Genomic DNA, 17,757 nt, shown 5'->3' with positions numbered 1-17,757 from the left:
CATTGTCTACATGGTAATAAGAAAAACTGCGTACTTGAAGCGAGTGGACTGTAAATCAATAATAAGTTGAATCCTTAGTGCACAAAGTCTTTAGTATATTATTTACTGCATCTCACTTTTATTGTCTTGACCATGGCATTGTTGATTTTTTTGTTCGTTTAATTATGTTGTAATTTTCGATATAACGGTTGTTTAAACAGAAAAAGTTTTTTGAATTGTACATTATATTATACTATAAAAGAAAGATGTTTTTACTTAATACAATACTGTCATACTTTATATACTGTACATGGGTTGGCGGATGAGGGGTATGTTCGGACGGGACCTCTAAAAACCGACCCTCAGACTGATTTTTGCTGAAAAGGTGACCCTTAGCAAGACTTTTTGGAACAATTTTCTTCGATTTTTGAAGAAAATCCTACCCTTGGAGAGACTTTTTTACCAATTTTTCTCTCGAAATAAAAAAAAATTCCTAAAAATTATCTGACCCTTTGAGAGACTATTTTTATACCTTATGATTTTCCAACCCTTAAAGAGACTTTGAAAGGTGAAAAAAACCGACCCTTACCGTCTGCATACCTTAACTCTTAAGTAGATGAATTTTGGCGGGGATTTAATTTGGCGAATGCTCAATTTTCTAAAATTTGGCGGGGATTTAATTTGTCGAATGCTCAATTTTCTAAAATTTGGCGGGGATTTAATTTGGCGAATGCTCAATTTTCTAAAATTTGGCGGGGATTTAATATGGCGAATGCTCAATTTTCTAAAATTTGGTGGGGATTTAATTTGGCGATTGCTCAATTTTCTGAAATTTGGCGGGGATTTAATTTAGCGAATGAACGATTTTTGAAAATTTGGCGGGGATTTAATTTGGTGAAAGAAAAACAGTTTTTTATTAAGGTGTTTTGTTGAAGCTAAGAATAGAAAAAAATAAGACGAGTAACATACGATCGACTCTAACGGTAAACTCAGGTGAATTAAGGCAAGTTCCAAACATATTTTGATTGCTGATTCTAAAATATTGCATGAAAAAATTGAAACTTTTGATGACGTCATCATTATTTTATTTCTCAACAAATATTTTAGAATCGTTAATCTACGTCTCCAGTCAAAATTTGTTGTTAATTGTAGTAATGTAATCGAAGTTATCGCTGTTTTTAGATATGACGTCATTTAACATGTCTTTTTGAAGTGTGTTTTTTCGACGTATTTCCTAACGTAAAAATCAGTTTTTGGCCGATATCTTGAGATTGGCTTAATTTAAATTTTCGGCCCAGCACTTTCTGAAATCCTCTCCTTAATACGCTTCTTTTTAGCTATATACGAAAGTTAAGGAACAATGAGAAGCGGTGCGCATCACGCAAAATATGTGTTTGGAACTTGCCTTAACTCACCTGAGAAAATTGGTTAAAATGTATACGGTTAATACGCGATCGGCTTAAGAAAGGCAAAATAGTTTTCTGAAATTTCTCGATAAAAAATATAATTTGTCTTTAATTTTGGCGGAGATTTAATTTGGCGAAAAGGAAATTCGCCAAATTTATTCCCCGCAAAAATTTATCCACTAAGGTATACCCAGCACCTATTTTTGCATAAGTACCCCTCCCCCAGGGTATACTCTATGTTTAGAAATTAGATTCAAGATTAGAAAAGATTTAGAACTTGCCGCTCGATTTTATAGATTCTGTTCGGATTTTACCAGGCCAGTGCATTTAAACTCTGCCTTAAAAGTATGTGGACACTTAACTTTTTGAGAATGATTTTTCTTAGAATATCTGAGCCTCACTGATTTCGAAAATGTAATGAGATCGTTCGTGTCTTAACTCAGATGAATAGTTACAGCCCTGCAGAGTTGGATATTTTTTGTCATTTTGTGCCATTTTATATATGTCCCTCATCATAGCGCGATTCTACACGCAGTTGATTGTATTCTTCTTCATTTTTCATCTTCGTCTTTCCAATCTTTTCGATTTTCTGTATTATGATGATGTTGCAATACAGTTTGCTATTTATCATTCTAATAACAGTCGCCTTTGTATCACGTCCATCAGTGAAATCAAAAAGTGATGCATGTTGCTCTGGGTACGAGATTAGGTTTGTGTTTAATTTCTTTTGATAAAATAAATAAATGACCAACACAAGCCTGATTCGTGCTGTAATATCCTAAACAGAACCCCCTGATAAACAAAGGTAATTAAGGTAAGTAAGGCTATACTATAGTGTAAGACAAATCACTAACTAAGAAATAAGTCCAAAGCCGAAGAAAATTCGCAAACCGTTGCTGAAAAGAGTTTACAATCGTTAGAGTTTGCCAAAATCGAAATCGAAACTCTCCCACCGATCTTTTTCCGTATACCACCACATTTTCACGCCTTTACTATCACTGTAACGGAGGATATTATCGTCTAGGCAAATAGGTACTTGGACTGCGTGAGGGAGGTAAGGACCTTTTAAATTACTTTTCTATACTGCCGTCTCCATGTAAACATCCATTTTTTTTCGGGAATTTCCTAAAAACCACGTAATTAATAACAGTGCTATAGCAAGAGGGGCCAATAATTTTTTCAAAAATGAAGCATTCTTCTCTTTTCTCAACTTCAGTTGAGCTACAATCTGACAATGTCTGTCTGTGTGTGTGTGTCTGTCTGTCTGTCTGTCTGTCACAAACATTTTAGGGCAGCCTGGAGACTTTAAAAATCCTTGGATTTGGCTGAAATTTGGCACACTTGTTTCTTGGGTGAATATCTGGGGGTGTTTTTTCATTTTTTGAAAATTGTGACTTTTGGGGCCTGGGGACGAGTTTTTAACTAAAACGAGGCTAAAACTTTGGGGCAGCCTGGAGACTTCAAAAATTGCCGGATTTGGCTAAAAATTTGACACACTTGTTCCTTAGGTGAATATCTGGGGGCATTTTTTTGATTTTTAAAATATTTTGACTTTGGGGCCTGGGGACGAGTTTTTCGCCAAAACGAGGCTAAAACTTTAGAGCAGCCTACAGGCCTCAAAAATGGTCAGTTTTGGCTGAAATTTGGCACACTTTCTTCATTGGGTGAATATCTGGGGGTCTACAATTGGGCCTATGAATAATTTAAAGACACTGAAGTTGAGCCCAGTGCGTTGCGCACGTTCGACTATAATTAATTATCGCAGATTGCTAAACACTAAACAGTGAAAATGAAAAATACAGTTGTCGTTGTTAGGAGACACATGGCAACAATTCGTTTGGAATGCTTGTGTTTAACCCATATTTTGGGTTTAGAATGAAAATTGTGATTATATACTATATTTCAGAAATGAAAGCTCGTGGAAACACTGTTTACGATAGACTATGGTATTATTTATATATATAGTGAAGATATGTAATATCTGTCATTTTAGAAAAAGAAAAGTATTGATATATAAATAACTCAAACTGATAAAAACGAAAAAAGTTAAGAATATTTTTGTTAATTGTGTGTATTTACGATTTTTTTGGTATTTTTTATTTTTTAATCATTCCGAAACAGAGGGTAATTTAGCAAAAAGTTAAAGGGAATTTAAATAGTGGTATGTGAAAGAAAAACCTAATCCAAATGAAGATAGAAGAAAAGTAATAGTGGAGAAACAATGAATTGCAAAAAACTTTTTTGATAAACACACTTCCGTAAGTTCATCAAAATACATACAAAATGGGGACAAATACAAAAGCAAACACATCAAATAAATAAAAAAAAATAAAAAAAAGATACATAAACAAAACAAAACCCGAAGTCCCAGACTTGTGACTGGCATAGTGATAGTATATATATGGGTTGAATAAAGGTCTTGCAAGGTGTAATTTCTCTAACGTAATCCGCATTAATTAGAGGACGCACTAAATCAGAGAAATTATGGTAATGCGATTTTATAATAGTTATCACACGGTACAGGAGTACCACAGTATGGCTCTGACCATAATTGAATTTTCATATTTGTCATGAATAAAAATGTGTTTTTCTGACTGATGTAACCAACAAAACTATGGCATGTTTGTTATACATTTTCTGTTAGGCCAACTAGTTCTGAATCTGAAAATTTAATTTTCGGCGAAGAAGAAACCATTTTAAAAAATTTTTTTGCGCAAGATGGTTTATCTTTAACCAAACTAAAATTTAAAAATAGTTTTTCGGAAAATTTTTGTAAAAGCTTCTTTGTCTCAGAATCTTAAAAATTGTGGCGTTTGACCAATTTTTCATTCTAATTTTTGGTATAAAAACGGTCATAATTTTTGATACATCAATTTAGAAAAAATTTCCGAAAATTTTCAAATAGTTCACTTCTTTGCGGACAATTTGAAAAGATTTCGTAAGAAAAAGGTTAATTACCCATTAAAACTAAACACTTTTTGTAAAAGAAGGTAATATTACATTTCATTAACGTATTTTTAAGGTTCATAACGTCATTTTTTAAATTAAATTGTTAATTGCTCTTGTAGAATAAATCCACAAACAACTTATAAAGACATTTTTTTTGTTAAAAGTGTAAAGGAACTCGAAACATAAGTTTTATCTTCAAATCTCATAACCGATCTTTTGACTATGGTCAGAGAGTCTTTAAGATATCATTGTTGCTAGCCTGAGAAAGGTTAAAGATTTAATCCTAGTCTTCGACTTGAAACTCAATATGGTATGAGATGTGAGCACGGTGCATCGTCTCATCTACACATTTTTTATAAGAGCAAACTATAAAAGAACATAAGGATTCGATGACCAAGTTAAGAACATTTTAAGGCTTTGCAGACTTTAAAACACCCAATTTCGTAGGAGGAAAATGGAAAAATTCTCAAAATATGGTGAAAATAAGATCATGTTAAGAACATTTTTAGGTTTAAAACTCAAAATGTTAAGAAGATCCAAAGGCTTAAAGATTTTGGATGTTCTTATAAAAAAACGTGTGATGATGACTAATATTAATGAGAGACGTACGAAGAATGGGAAAATTCTTGCAATCATCCAGCAGAGTAGCGATAACGACTTATCGCAGTTGCATCTTAATAAAAATCTTTTTTTCTGCAAAAAACCTTCGAAACCTGGCAGCATAATACTTTCTGCTGTAAAATGATAGCAGGAAGGCTATGAATAAACTATGAATAAACTCTTATATGTGAGTATGAAGATAGGGTTTATCAGGAGCGTTTGAGCTTTATGATTTGATTTTAAAGGTTTTGTTTTTGAATAAGAGTGATATCGTTTGCTTACTCATCATTTTTAATTCACAAGCTTGTTCACATTGGATTGACACGGATGTGGAACAAGATTGGTCATACTGAGGAAGAGAAAAACATTTTTGTTTGTATCAGCATAATATAACAATAGGGAGACACTGTCCTGGTATGAAATATGTGTCTGATATGAAACGGGAACACTTATGTAAAAAGAAAACCTTTAAGTGAAAATTTGATAACCATGATAGAAATTATAGACTCCTGTTTTGAACTATTTGACTTTTGCTTTCTTTTACATCAAGGATGGGTTCTTAGAGTATTTAATTAAAAATAACTTAGAAAAAGAGTCATCCATTGACTCTTATTCTCTAAAACCATGCCAAACATACCTGATCAGCTCCCGTCATGCAATGGGCATTATTCACATCACATGACTAAACACGTGACATCACGAATAACGTCATCATCAACAGCCAATCAAAACATGGAAGAATTTATGATAAGCATTAGAAAAGATGCTGAAGCAGCAACGGCGCTAGCTGAACGTTTAAAACCTGATTTGGTGAAAGGCTTTGTGGATATCATTGAAAAATGTAATGGCTGTTTGATAACATCTGGAATAGGTAAGCTGTTCGATATGTCCTTCAATTTAAGGCATTCAATTTAACTGGCAGTAAGTTTAATCTCTTGGTATACCCCTGTCGCAGTGCCGTTTGAAACCCCTTTTACATTTTCTAGATTCGACAAAGAAAAACTAGTAATTAAAACTTTCGTTGGCATGGCTGATTTGTATCTTTGGTGAATAGAGATCTCTAAAAAGATATGCCTCCCTTTCAAAGCAACTGACTGAGGTTGCCCCTCCAATAAATTCCTATTGGTTGATGTTGGTTAATTGTTTATACATATCTGTAGTTGACGAACAGAGTTCATTTGACTTTTCATGGGTTTCTTACCCTTAAAGGGACCCAAAAAGGGGAAAATCTTGACCCTTGGAGAGATTATTTTGACTTTCTGTTGCTTTTTGTAAGCCTTTAGAATCTTTTATAATATTTATACAGGTAAATCAGGCATTGTTGCTGAAAGGATGTCAAGATCATTATCATCTACAGGGACACCTGCTCACTATGTACACGGTGCTGAATGGACACACGGCGATCTAGGTAAAAAATCTCTGCTACATAAAATCATAATATTTGTCATAATATTTCATAAGAAAGAGAGTTCCCTGCAAAATTTTAAAACACAGCAAATATTCCCAAAAATCTCAATATATTTTGAACTTTCTTGTACTCCCTATTATTGTGATTATAATTCGTATTGAATATTCAAATACCCTTTTTTCTCCAGTGCAAAACCCCCCCAAATGTATACTAGCCTATTTAGGGTTCTCGATTTATTACATGATATTTTTTTACGTTATTGCAGTAATCAATTTTCTATGGCTGAGCACTTTTTTGCGAATTGAGATTATGATTATAAAAAAGCAAAATTTAACTTTCCATTTGCCTATGACCTAGATTAGGGGTAGAAACCAATTAAGTAGTCAGACGGCTGAGAAGTAAGTGTGAGTCGGTAGATATAAGTTTGGCATGACATTATGGCTAATCCTCGAATAAGAAGTTTTGGGGAAAATTTGTCCCGATAAATACAATATTAGTATAAATAAGTGAGGATCGCCTACAACCATAACTGCAGGGAGGGAGGGAGGTAAAAAATATTTCATCCTGTCAGCTTTCAGTTAGAGCATCGACTTGAACAGGGAGTTGCGATAGCCATTATGAACATGGCGTCACGTGGTTATTAGCAAAGTAGACTCAGTTGGCAGAGGGCGGCCACCCAGCAATTCCAATACTGTGGCGCTTATCAAATAAAAGTTAAACCACGATTTAACCTGTGTTAAATCCAAAACAATGGAAAAAAGTTCTGAAATTCCCAAGTCAATTGAATGATGAGAAAATAAGTTTTTTTTAACTTTTTCTCGAAGGGAAATCTGCACATTATTTGTGCACCCCCCCCCTTTAAATTGAATTGATAAAAAGCTGTAACAAAGCACGACATAGGCGAAGCGAGATACCCTGCAAAATTTATGAGGGAGTGCAGACGTTTATGACATCTTTTGATAAAACAAAGATAACAATTACAGTGTCGTAAAAACTGCTCTCATCCATAAATTTTGCAGGGTATCCCGCTACGCCTATGCACGATATCTATATCACGATATGAAATCTCAGGACAATGTTAATGAGAAAGTCAAATCTTAACACTTTTGATTATCTTTCCAGGTAAAGCAAGACGTGGCGACGTTTGCGTGTTCTTCTCGCATAGCGGTAATACACGTGAATGCATATTCGCGGCTTCCCACTTACGTTTACGTGGAGTACATATTTTATCTGTCATTGGGCATGATGATTGCAAGTTAGCTGAGAGTAGTGATGCATTCATTTCTTATGAATTGGAAAACGATCTTGAAGAACCAATAGGAGGCGTTCCAACCACGAGTGTAGTTCTTCAGGTTTGTATTAAAATGATTTTTTATAAGAATACAACCCTGTGTCACAAACCCGCTGGGACTCAAGCCTCACTGGAAAATTTGGCAAAAATTTCATCCCCGGTGGTAAAATACCCTGGAATTTCAGCCCTACTGGGAATTTGACTTTGATTTCATCCCCTTGAGCTCCATAATGTTTAAAAATATAATTTCACTCCAAAACCATCTCCACTGGGTTTTCTAACCTCGGAACAATAAAATTTCTATCCCCATCGAGATTTCAATAGGAGTTTTTATCCCCGCTTAGGAAAAAGTTCCACCGGGGCTTTGAGACAGGGGTGTAAGAATGCACTCTATTGGCAAACGACAGGGACAAGTGGAGTGATATAATAATGATTTAATCACTTTCAAGTGGATGAATCATAATGTAGAACACCCTATAAGAGACACACGCGATAAACTTTCTTACAGTTTGTCTCCACAGCTTAATTTCAAAGAAAGCTAGGCTGTGGTGTTCACAGTAATTATCCCTCCGTAAAAATATCATTATTATTAAAATATAAAGCTTTGTGATTTCAGTATACTGTCCACTGTTTTTAAAAAGTTGTTCGAAATTTTCAAAGCAACATATCTGCACAGCCCCCTGGAAAATTTGGCCTAAATTTGGCCCCCTATTGTAAAATTACCCTACAGTTTTAGCCCCACCGGGAAATTGACTTCGATTTCATCCAAATTTGAAATTCAAGGGTAGATTTGTACTCCAAAATCATCCCACTGGATTTTTTGACTTAGGAACAATGGAAACTGTCCACTGAGATTTAGATAGAAATTTTATCCCCACTGGGTGAAAAATTCTCACCGGACCTGTCAGACATGGCTGTGTAGTTTATATTCGCAAGTGTAGCGTAGTGGTTATCGTGCTTGACTTCTGTCCAGGAGGCCCAAGTTCGATACTCACCGTGGCACTACGATTCATTTGGCAAGTGAATGCTCCTTCGCTCGGGTCAACCCATGCCATATTAGGCTAATAGGGTACCATAACTGTAATACAAGAGTATGGGTAGATATTCCAGACAGTGTGGTGTGCTGAGACACTTAGGCGTTTCTACACCTGCGAGGACATCCGTTCTCTCATGTAGATCGAGTGTCATGGTATCTTATAGGGGAAAAAATATCGGAATTTTATTTAGTCGGTTTTTTTTTTCGTCGGGGAAAAATTTCATCACCTAGAGGCATTTTCGTCACTTTCCCTCGACCAAAATTTCAAATTCGTCACTTTTCCCCGACGAAATTGTTCACTTTCATTTTCACTTTCACCCAATTAAATTGTCCTAATGAAATGGTTTCCTTCACTAGTTTGAAAAAAGATCTTGTAATTCGACGTTTAAAGCACTAATTTCGCCAAAAAATTTGGATTTTGATTTTGGTTGGGGTTTGAAAAATCGGGTAAAAGTTTTGGTCGGGGATAAAAAAATCGGGTAAAACTTTTGGTCGGGTGATAAAATATCGGGGAAAAAATTCGTTGGGGGAAATTTTGTCACCCCCTTAAAATGTTCGTCACTTTTCCCCGACATTTTTTCCCCGATAAGGTATACGCCATGGCTCGGAAGCTCGTATCTGTAGGGTAGGAATGTCTGATTGCACTGTGATTCCTACTGCAACCAGAGGTAGGACCTCGTTGGTAGGACCCATTCCAATGCATCGGAAGGAATATCTATCTATCTAATGTAGTTTTTCGAACTTTCTTTTTCCACAACTTTTCCATCTTTCAGGAGATGATAATTAATGCAGTTGTTTGTGAATTAATAACACGAAAACGATTCAGTAAGATCGAGTTTGCAAGAAACCATCCAGGTGGGTCACTTGGTGTCAAACTTTGTCAGCCCTCTATTGATATGAATGATGAGAACCAATGAAATCTATTTATTTCTATTCTCAGCTGGCACACAACGTTGTTCTAACGTTATAACCCGAGGGGGGTATTTAGGCAAATGGAGGGTACGATATGCACCGCCCTTAAGGGTACCTTTTTTGGATTTCCAAAGTCTCGCTAAGGGTCGAGAAAATCAGAAAATCAAATTTCAGTCCCACTAAGGGTAGGAGAAATAGGAAAATTCCAACTTTTTACCCCAAGAAAGATCGAAATTTGGTCAAAATTGGTCAAATTTGTAAGGGTTGTAAAATTCACAAAATTTTCCTTTGTTTTCTCCTTTTTAGTCCCGGTAATGGTCTGAGGGTCGAAAGTCGGGCGGCACCCCCTGTAAGCTCGCAACCCTAGTACCCCGGGCGTTATAAGGACGTTGTGATCATTAGATAAACGTTAAACAGACGTATTGTGCCAGCTGGGATACATAGTATAGTTGACGCTTTTTTAATTCAATTTTCAAGGAGAGATAGATTTCCATCGAATAAGAGAGCGTATCGAATCGTTTGCCAGAGTTTCTTGTTGACGGTGACTTTCAATATCATTGAATATTAATGGAGCATATTTAATAGTGAAATGTCGAATTAGAGAGCCTCGGCTGTATGTTATCTCCAACGATTTTAGGAATATACACAATTTGTCTTTGGCATATTTACAATCTTTAGGGAGTGCATTGGGGGTTTTCGTAACCCTTAAAGAGACTTTTGAGGATGTAAAAATGGAATTCTTATACCCTCGCAAATACCCGGCACCCATTTTTTCCTAAAAGCCCTCTCCCCTAGCTTACGTATTCTTACTCAATTTTATTGGTTATTGGAGGGGTACAAATCTTTGAATTCAATCATGTTCATTATTCAATCTATGAAGCACTAAAATAGACAACAAATTATTTTCTTTCTTAGCTAGAAAAGCACAATTTTCATAGACAATTTGATAGGATATTTTGTATTTTGTGCAGGAAATTTCCAAAATTTATAACTTTTATTATGGTGGTGTATTTATTTATTAATATAATATGTGCAAAATATTATCTCTTTAAGGCTGATAAATTCAATTTTGAAATACAAATTTCATTTAATATATACAATTTAACAATTTTTACAAAGTTAGAAACGTACTGAAATGAAAATAAGAGTAAAATCAAGTGCAAACTGCTCAAAATGAAGACAAGACAAGAAACAAATTTTACAAATTTCACGGACATCTCAAAAATACCTTTAAAGGTCAATTGTTTTTGGACAAATACTGTATAACACGGCTTCTAAAACTTTCTAAAACTAAATCTAAAAGTTTTACTTTTGTAGATCGAAAAACAAAATTTATGGTGCGAGACATTTCGGTGAGTGGCACGTCTTTATTATGGAAATTTTCTTAAATACATGCCCAGAAAGAATGTTAGTCTTACAAGGGTGTTACAATTTCATTAGAAATTTACTATACTTTAGTCACAAATTTTCGAGATATTACAAATACAAACAGTATAGGCCATTTTACAGTAAACGCAATTCGTAATGGGTGAACAAGATTTTGCGAGAAAAAAAACGACTTCTTATTGGTCCAAGATTTCTGAGATTTTTGAGACCTACAGGAATTGGTTATAAAAACGCAATTAAGTCCTGATTAACCATGATTCATTGCAACTGCAAAATTGCCTATCATAGGCCATTTCACATTCGTAAAGCGTAATGGGTAATTAGGACCACTGCACGCCAATGACGACTTTTTATTGGTCCAAAGTTTTGAAATTTTTTGAAGATTTTTGTGTCTAGCCAACCGGAAGTCGTTACTAGAGCATAACCAGTCCTGATTACCCATGATTTATTTCGACTGTAAAATGGTCTATTACCGAGTGATAAATTATGTGTGATTATTTATCTCAAACGTTCAGCTTCAGCATAAGGTGATGCAGGGCGGCGGGCGTCATGAATTGCCATACCAGTGGCGCAACACATAAGTACGTTACCGAACCACCCAAGCCAGTACGCCCAGTGGTAATTGTAACTGTTTGTGGTGTCACTGTTGTATTGAGTGTAAATCGACATTCCAACGACTGATGCACACACTATTGAAAATTCAAAGTGTTCATTAAAGCCTTTTCTTAAGAAATATGGTGAAATAATTGGGTATCAATTTTTCTCGGTTTCTTCAGTTCACAACCGCAGTCGAGGGCGGCCTGAAGGTTTTCTTTTCTTTATAGCTGTCTACCCAAAAGTAGGGGAGGGAGGCCACTCCTTTCTCTAGGTTTCTCCCAATTACCCTATTTCCTGAGTAGCTTAAAGGTATTAAATATCATTTTTGAAACTTTGGCATGACCCGTCTAGAGTTCAAGCCCACAACCTTCTCCTGCTCTACTATACGCTATGACCACTGAAATGATTAGTGTACTCACCGCCAGCTCCAATGATGAAACTGAGGACTGAGGAGTTGAACGCTTTCGGACTGGAGATCAAACAAATGAAAAACAAGAGAGCTAAACCAAATAATGACAAGCCTGCAATCATGAAACCACGGACGAGTGGAATCCAGTCTAAAGAAATTTGAAAATAATTTGAAAAAACATTCATGATGAAATTGGCAACTAAAACTAAGAATATCATTTTATAGCATTTTAATTTTAGATTGTCAATTATCCCCATTGACTTCCAAGCCCGAAGGGCTAGACCCGAGACCTCTGAATGGGAAATGAAGTCACATAATTTCCCATATTCTACTCTAACCCTCCGGGATTTAAACTCAAAGATTATCGTCAAGAAAGCCTCAAAACCTTCCCAAAAAATTAAAATTAAAACCGTTACGAAGGTGCTTAAATCTCTTGAATCTTCAAGTGTAACTTTTATTAATATGGTAAATTATGAACTCCTCTGGGAATCAATCACATAGCAATATTTTGAAAACGAGGTAAGTGTTTTCGTGACGTAATTCATTTCATTTGTACACTTGCCTCTCTCTAATTCGATCTTTGATAAAGGCACTAAGAATTTTCTTCGAATTAGTGAAAAATTGGAATTAAAGTATTTGATACTAATAATCAAACAACATTTGTTCGAATAATCGAAAGATTCAAATAGCAATGGTTCGAATTAGAAGAGCTGACTGTATTTAGGTACTTTGTTTTATCCGTTCGCTTGTCAAATGTCACTAAAACAGGGATGTTACTTACATTGCTTAGCGGTATCAACTTCTTTACAATGTGAAACATCGTGGAAACACATTTCCCATAGTCCAGAATATAAGTCAGTTGTCTTGATCCAATACTTTCCACAAACTGACATTAACAAAGAGATGGAACCAAAAATCACAAAAAGTAAAATGAAAATTCGATATTGCGTTTGCTGGTTCATCTTGTTGACGATGGCAATTGAAGTGTCCCTAAAAAGAAAGTTGGTAGCAATTATGATATTGCTGATAATCGTTACAACTTGGAAGTCTTTTTCAGACTTTCTTAAAATTAAGGATTAAGAAGTCGATTAAGACTTGAAATTTATTTCTATTTCAAATTTTCCTTAAGATTTTTTTGATTGATTTAAGAAATAACTTTTCATTATCAAGCACAGTTTTACCGACCTCGTAATACTTAAGTAAGCTAATACACAGCTAGTGAATAACCTTTTTTTTCGAAGTATGTTATGTGTATGTCCAAATCCTATACAACACCCCTTCTCACAAACCCACTGGGAACCCTTCCCACTGGAAAAATTAGCAAAATTTCCGTCCCCCGTGGAAAATTATCCTTCAATTTTTGTCCCAACTGAAAATAATCTAATAAACCAATCCTCACTGGTAAATATTTAATATTTTACCATCCCCACTGAATAGGGAAATATCAATCCCCATCGAGTTTCAGTCCGTTATTTTTATCCCCACTGGCTGAAAGAAATCCTATCATGTCTATGAGAAGGGGGTGTTATACATTTCTGTGGATTTTCTATGTGGAACTTCCAAGATGACCAAGAGTTTGGCGGGTAAGTTGATATAATCAAACCTCAAGAGCTGTTTCAGAAAATTCACAGAAAAATTAGAATTTGTAATTTTCTTATTCCCTTATCTTTAAGTATGGAAAAATTTTTACAGTTTATATTTTCAGCCTTTCCTTTATATAAAGATAAAAATTTGATAACTAAAAACTTGATGAATTTTATTTAGAAGACTGTGTTCAACCACAATCAAGGTAATAATTTTTGAGAAAAAAGAAAATTCTCCGGGAAGTTTTGAAACCACAATTGATTTGTAAGTGCTCTAAAGGGAAGAGTTTTAACTCTGAGTTTTAACGCTAGACTTATGACTTAGAACCTTAGGATCTGGGGATCCAAAAGTTCAAAAATAGTCCAATAAGGCTCAAAATGTAGCCTGGAAGTCTGCCAACCCCTCCCAAATTGAAATATTCGATTAAATTAAAGAGATAGGCCAAAATCAACTTTCTCGCCGGAACTTTAAATTTTGAAAAAGGTTAAAATAACCGGAATTCTCAATGTATTCCGATCATGATTGCAGGTTAATTGAAGATAAGACCAAATAAAGCCTCAACTAAGTTTTCAAATATATTAGCATTATTGTATTTGACTTTTGCCATCCAATCCCGCCGGAAAATTGAAAATAAAGAAAAAAATCTTACCTCTTAACAAACCAATATTAAGTAGTCTTTTTCACTCCCAAAGATTTTTTAAATAACACGAAAAAATTATCTTTATGAACTTGAAAAGGCTCCTAAAAATTTCTTACTTTATTGAAGAAAAATAAGAAATAGAAAGAAAGAAACACGAAATATTCTAAAGAGAGCGAATTATTCCCCTAAGTAGATGTTTTCTCATAAATAATAACTGAACATTTTCATAAAGGATTCTTTAAAACTCCTGTGGGGAAGCTCCTCATTTTCCATGGATAAAATATTTTTATAATCATGAATTATTTATTTTGACACAATAATTCAAGAAATAATTTTCGATTATTTTAATTCAAAAAATTAGAGAATAATTTAGCAAAAACTATACTTCAAAAATTAAAAAGATCTATTTTAGAAAAAAAAATTTCTAATGAATTTTTAAAAGCTCATTAGTGTTACCATGGCTTTACTTACTAAAGCTAAGTGATAAAAACAAAAATAATTATAAAGTCTCGTAAGGTTATTTCTTCAATTTATAGAAATGATAGAGTAATTTATAGAACATATAGTCATTCTCCCGAAATTGACTATTGGTTGCCGACATGTCATTGGGCTTTTCCAGAAAAAAATTATGCACCCCCTGTTGAGGAGGTCCATTTGCGTTCCAAGGGGGTAAGGTTTGAAATGCAGTGGAATTTCATAAGGGTAGACGAAACTCCGTCAAAAATAAGCGGAATTCCAAGGGGGTAAGGATTGAAAATTTGTAGAAATTCGGAATTCCAGAGAGGTATGATCCTAAAATTGCCTGGAATTCCAAGGGGGTAGATCACAAAAGGTTAGACCTCCTCAAAAGGGGGTGCACGGTTTTTTTCTGGAAAAGCCCATTTCAATGTCGGGTAATTAGGACCACGCTCGACAACAATATTTTACAGACATCCCTGTATCAGTGGCTCAGTCAGATTCGCACCGGTCAATAACCCGGTGTAAAAATCGAGTGAAGAACGAGAACTTTATCAAAAACCCCGACGAAATCTGATCTTTCTAAAGTGCTCAATAGCGCTTGACCCAGTGACTGGGTGGATATTTCTCATTTCAAAGTCAAGGTTAGACTATGCTATAGTCTAAGACGAGTTTCATCGAAGAGGAACAAACGTGAAGACGAGAATTTTTTACGGGAGTAGCTGTTGTCTTAGACTATATCAATTTGGTAGAAAAGCGGAAATTTTGGGTTTTGGTTAGCGGTTAGGCTGCTGGCATCCACTAACGGATTCGTGCTCCTTATAGAGGATGCTTAATAAGCTATATTTCCTTTGTCCAGAGATTTGCCGCCTTTAGCCGATATACGGCTAAAGACATTTTTAGCTGGCGAGTGTCTACAAATATAACATTACGTAATGTTTAAATTTTCTGTGAGGCACCAAATCATAGATTGGAAAATATATTTGGATTTTGAAAAAAAAGTAGGCGGAAGGAAGTTTGCTAGTTTTTCTTCCTCCTTTCTTGTTTAATGTGGAGATTTGGTAAAAGATGAGAAATCAGATTTATTGAATTTAAGTGCCCTGATGTATCTTCTGTGTGCACCAACAAAATTTTGCTTCATAAAACTACATTTTGATGCTTTAATTTGGACTTGCATGAGTGTATAATTTTTTACCACACTGGATTCGTTGATCACTTTGGCTCCAGATAATTGTTTTGTCAGTTCTACAGATATGTTGCAGATTATTTCAAGGTATTCTAGTTATGTATATACAGTACATTTTGGGGGTCATATAGAATATTTCTGACATTACTTCTTTATGATTCTACAAAAAGGAGTGTTGTTGTTCCTTCAACAAGGGCCTTTAAATGTTAAAACAAACAAAGAACTTTTCTTCAGCTTTGGCATTTCACTTTTTAATACTGTGTGGCCTTTGTATCTTTTCAGGTACTTAGCTTCAATTCTTTGAAGAGATTGGAGTGTTTCTGGTTGTTTTCTTTCACTTTTGTGTTCATATTATTTGTATTTTTTGAGCTTCGACCGAAGAGCTGATGGAAAAGTTTTGATAAATTTACAGACCAGATATCTTATAAAAGCAAAAGTCAAAAATAAATCTACAGACGGTACATAATGCGCGCATCAGATTGTTTTTTTATCTTTTTTCTGTTTTGTTTTTCTGGTCTGGGATTCGAATTTCAAATGTAAACATTCCATTGAAAACGTTCGAAACGATCGTTTTTGCGCGCACATCAATGTCAATCAAATTACTCGCCAAGATTTCCTTTGCGAACCGGAAAGCGGTTGGTAGATTATTAAGCAGACCTATACTACCTGTGGTTTTGTAGAGGTCTGCGATTCAGACTAGTTAGCGGTGTGATCGGCCGGCCCGGTTCGAACAAATATAAACAAACAGTCGGGTCTGGCTGGTAAATCCCGCGGCAGTTCTTGCTGTGAATACAGATTGACCCGACTGGAATAGTGATTCCAAAACAGAGCGACAGAAAGTTGATCTATATATTGTGTGGAAATGTTTTATGCAATTCTTTAGCATTTTAGTCTCTTAGCCTCATATTAGTTAGTACTTTAGTTTGTAACTTCTTTGCAACAAGGTGTTTTATGTAAATGGTTTGTTTTGAATTTACTTTTAACAAGCAGAACTCAGATTCAAGCAAGTATATATCATATTTTTTTCATAAAGAGAAGAAGAGGTAAAGCATTTTCTTTTTTGTTTTTATTTTCGAAAGACTGATCTTTTCGTATTGCAAACTTGTATCTTCTAAGTTTATCTCCAGTGTATGTGGTATGTTTTGTCTGATTGCTCTAGGAAAATTTTATGAAGAGTGACATTTTTCAAATATCACAAACAGCTTTTTTACAAATTAATGCATTATTTTTCTTTATCAATTTTTTTTAATTTTCATAAAAGGCATAATTGTTGGTTTTGATTTTTTGTCTACATATATAGTTTAGGCGAGACCAATATAATTTGTTGTTTTTTTACAGACCGCAAGCTTTAGGTAAATTTTAGGTAAATTTTAGGTTCGGTCTTGGGCGTGCCTGTAAAACAACAAATCAAATTGTTCCCACCTTAAAGTCTACCAAAACCAAGTCCAACACAGGAAAAATTCAACATAAATCATTTCACTGCATGACTTTTTAGTGAATTCACGGTGAAAAGCCGCAATTAATAATTCAAGATGAAAACGTGAAATTTCACTCTGAATTGTCAAATTGCAGCTTTTCACCGTGAATTCACTAAAAAGTCAAGGTGAATTTTATTGATTTTTTTCCTGTGCCAAGTTGTCATATACTGATATAATTTCGATAGCTATTGAAAATATAAAAGTTTCAAAATAATCTTGGTAGTTTCAAAATAGTGAAAAATTTTACAAGTAGGTGCTAAAACTTTTTATTTTTAGAAAGGTGTATATATATAACAAAACCTTTCCAATATAATGTTGACACCAACTTGAATTGCTGACAAAAAAGCAACCATTCCTAGCAAGATGGCCATTAAGAAAAGACTTTTGTTTATTTATCTTCTTATGGACTGCTATGTTAGTAAATAGTTGCTATTTTGCCC

General features: G+C 34.7%; 2 protein-coding genes across 2 annotated transcripts; one reads left to right on the top strand and one right to left on the bottom strand.

Annotated features, from left to right (window-relative positions):
- The first annotated feature begins 5,289 nt into the window (after positions 1 to 5,289).
- Positions 5,290 to 9,790, top strand: LOC136798884 (arabinose 5-phosphate isomerase GutQ-like). Its single transcript, XM_067055544.1, has 4 exons — positions 5,290 to 5,805; positions 6,241 to 6,342; positions 7,465 to 7,694; positions 9,443 to 9,790. The coding sequence occupies exons 1-4, from the start codon at positions 5,559 to 5,561 to the stop codon at positions 9,584 to 9,586; spliced, it is 723 nt and encodes a 240-aa protein (XP_066911645.1). The 5' UTR covers positions 5,290 to 5,558; the 3' UTR covers positions 9,587 to 9,790.
- A 634-nt stretch (positions 9,791 to 10,424) lies between these two features.
- Positions 10,425 to 14,329, bottom strand: LOC136798885 (protein NKG7-like). Its single transcript, XM_067055546.1, has 4 exons — positions 14,207 to 14,329; positions 12,755 to 12,963; positions 11,984 to 12,121; positions 10,425 to 11,656 (listed from the first exon to the last, which is right to left on the bottom strand). The coding sequence occupies exons 2-4, from the start codon at positions 12,933 to 12,935 to the stop codon at positions 11,466 to 11,468; spliced, it is 510 nt and encodes a 169-aa protein (XP_066911647.1). The 5' UTR covers positions 12,936 to 12,963; positions 14,207 to 14,329; the 3' UTR covers positions 10,425 to 11,465.
- Between the last annotated feature and the right edge of the window lie 3,428 nt (positions 14,330 to 17,757).

Source organism: Clytia hemisphaerica, unplaced genomic scaffold (genome assembly GCF_902728285.1).
Source record: "Clytia hemisphaerica strain Z4C2 unplaced genomic scaffold, Clytia hemisphaerica genome assembly, whole genome shotgun sequence".
In the NCBI taxonomy this organism is placed as follows: Eukaryota; Metazoa; Cnidaria; class Hydrozoa; order Leptothecata; family Clytiidae; genus Clytia; species Clytia hemisphaerica.
This window is presented reverse-complemented; position numbering and strand designations above follow the sequence as displayed.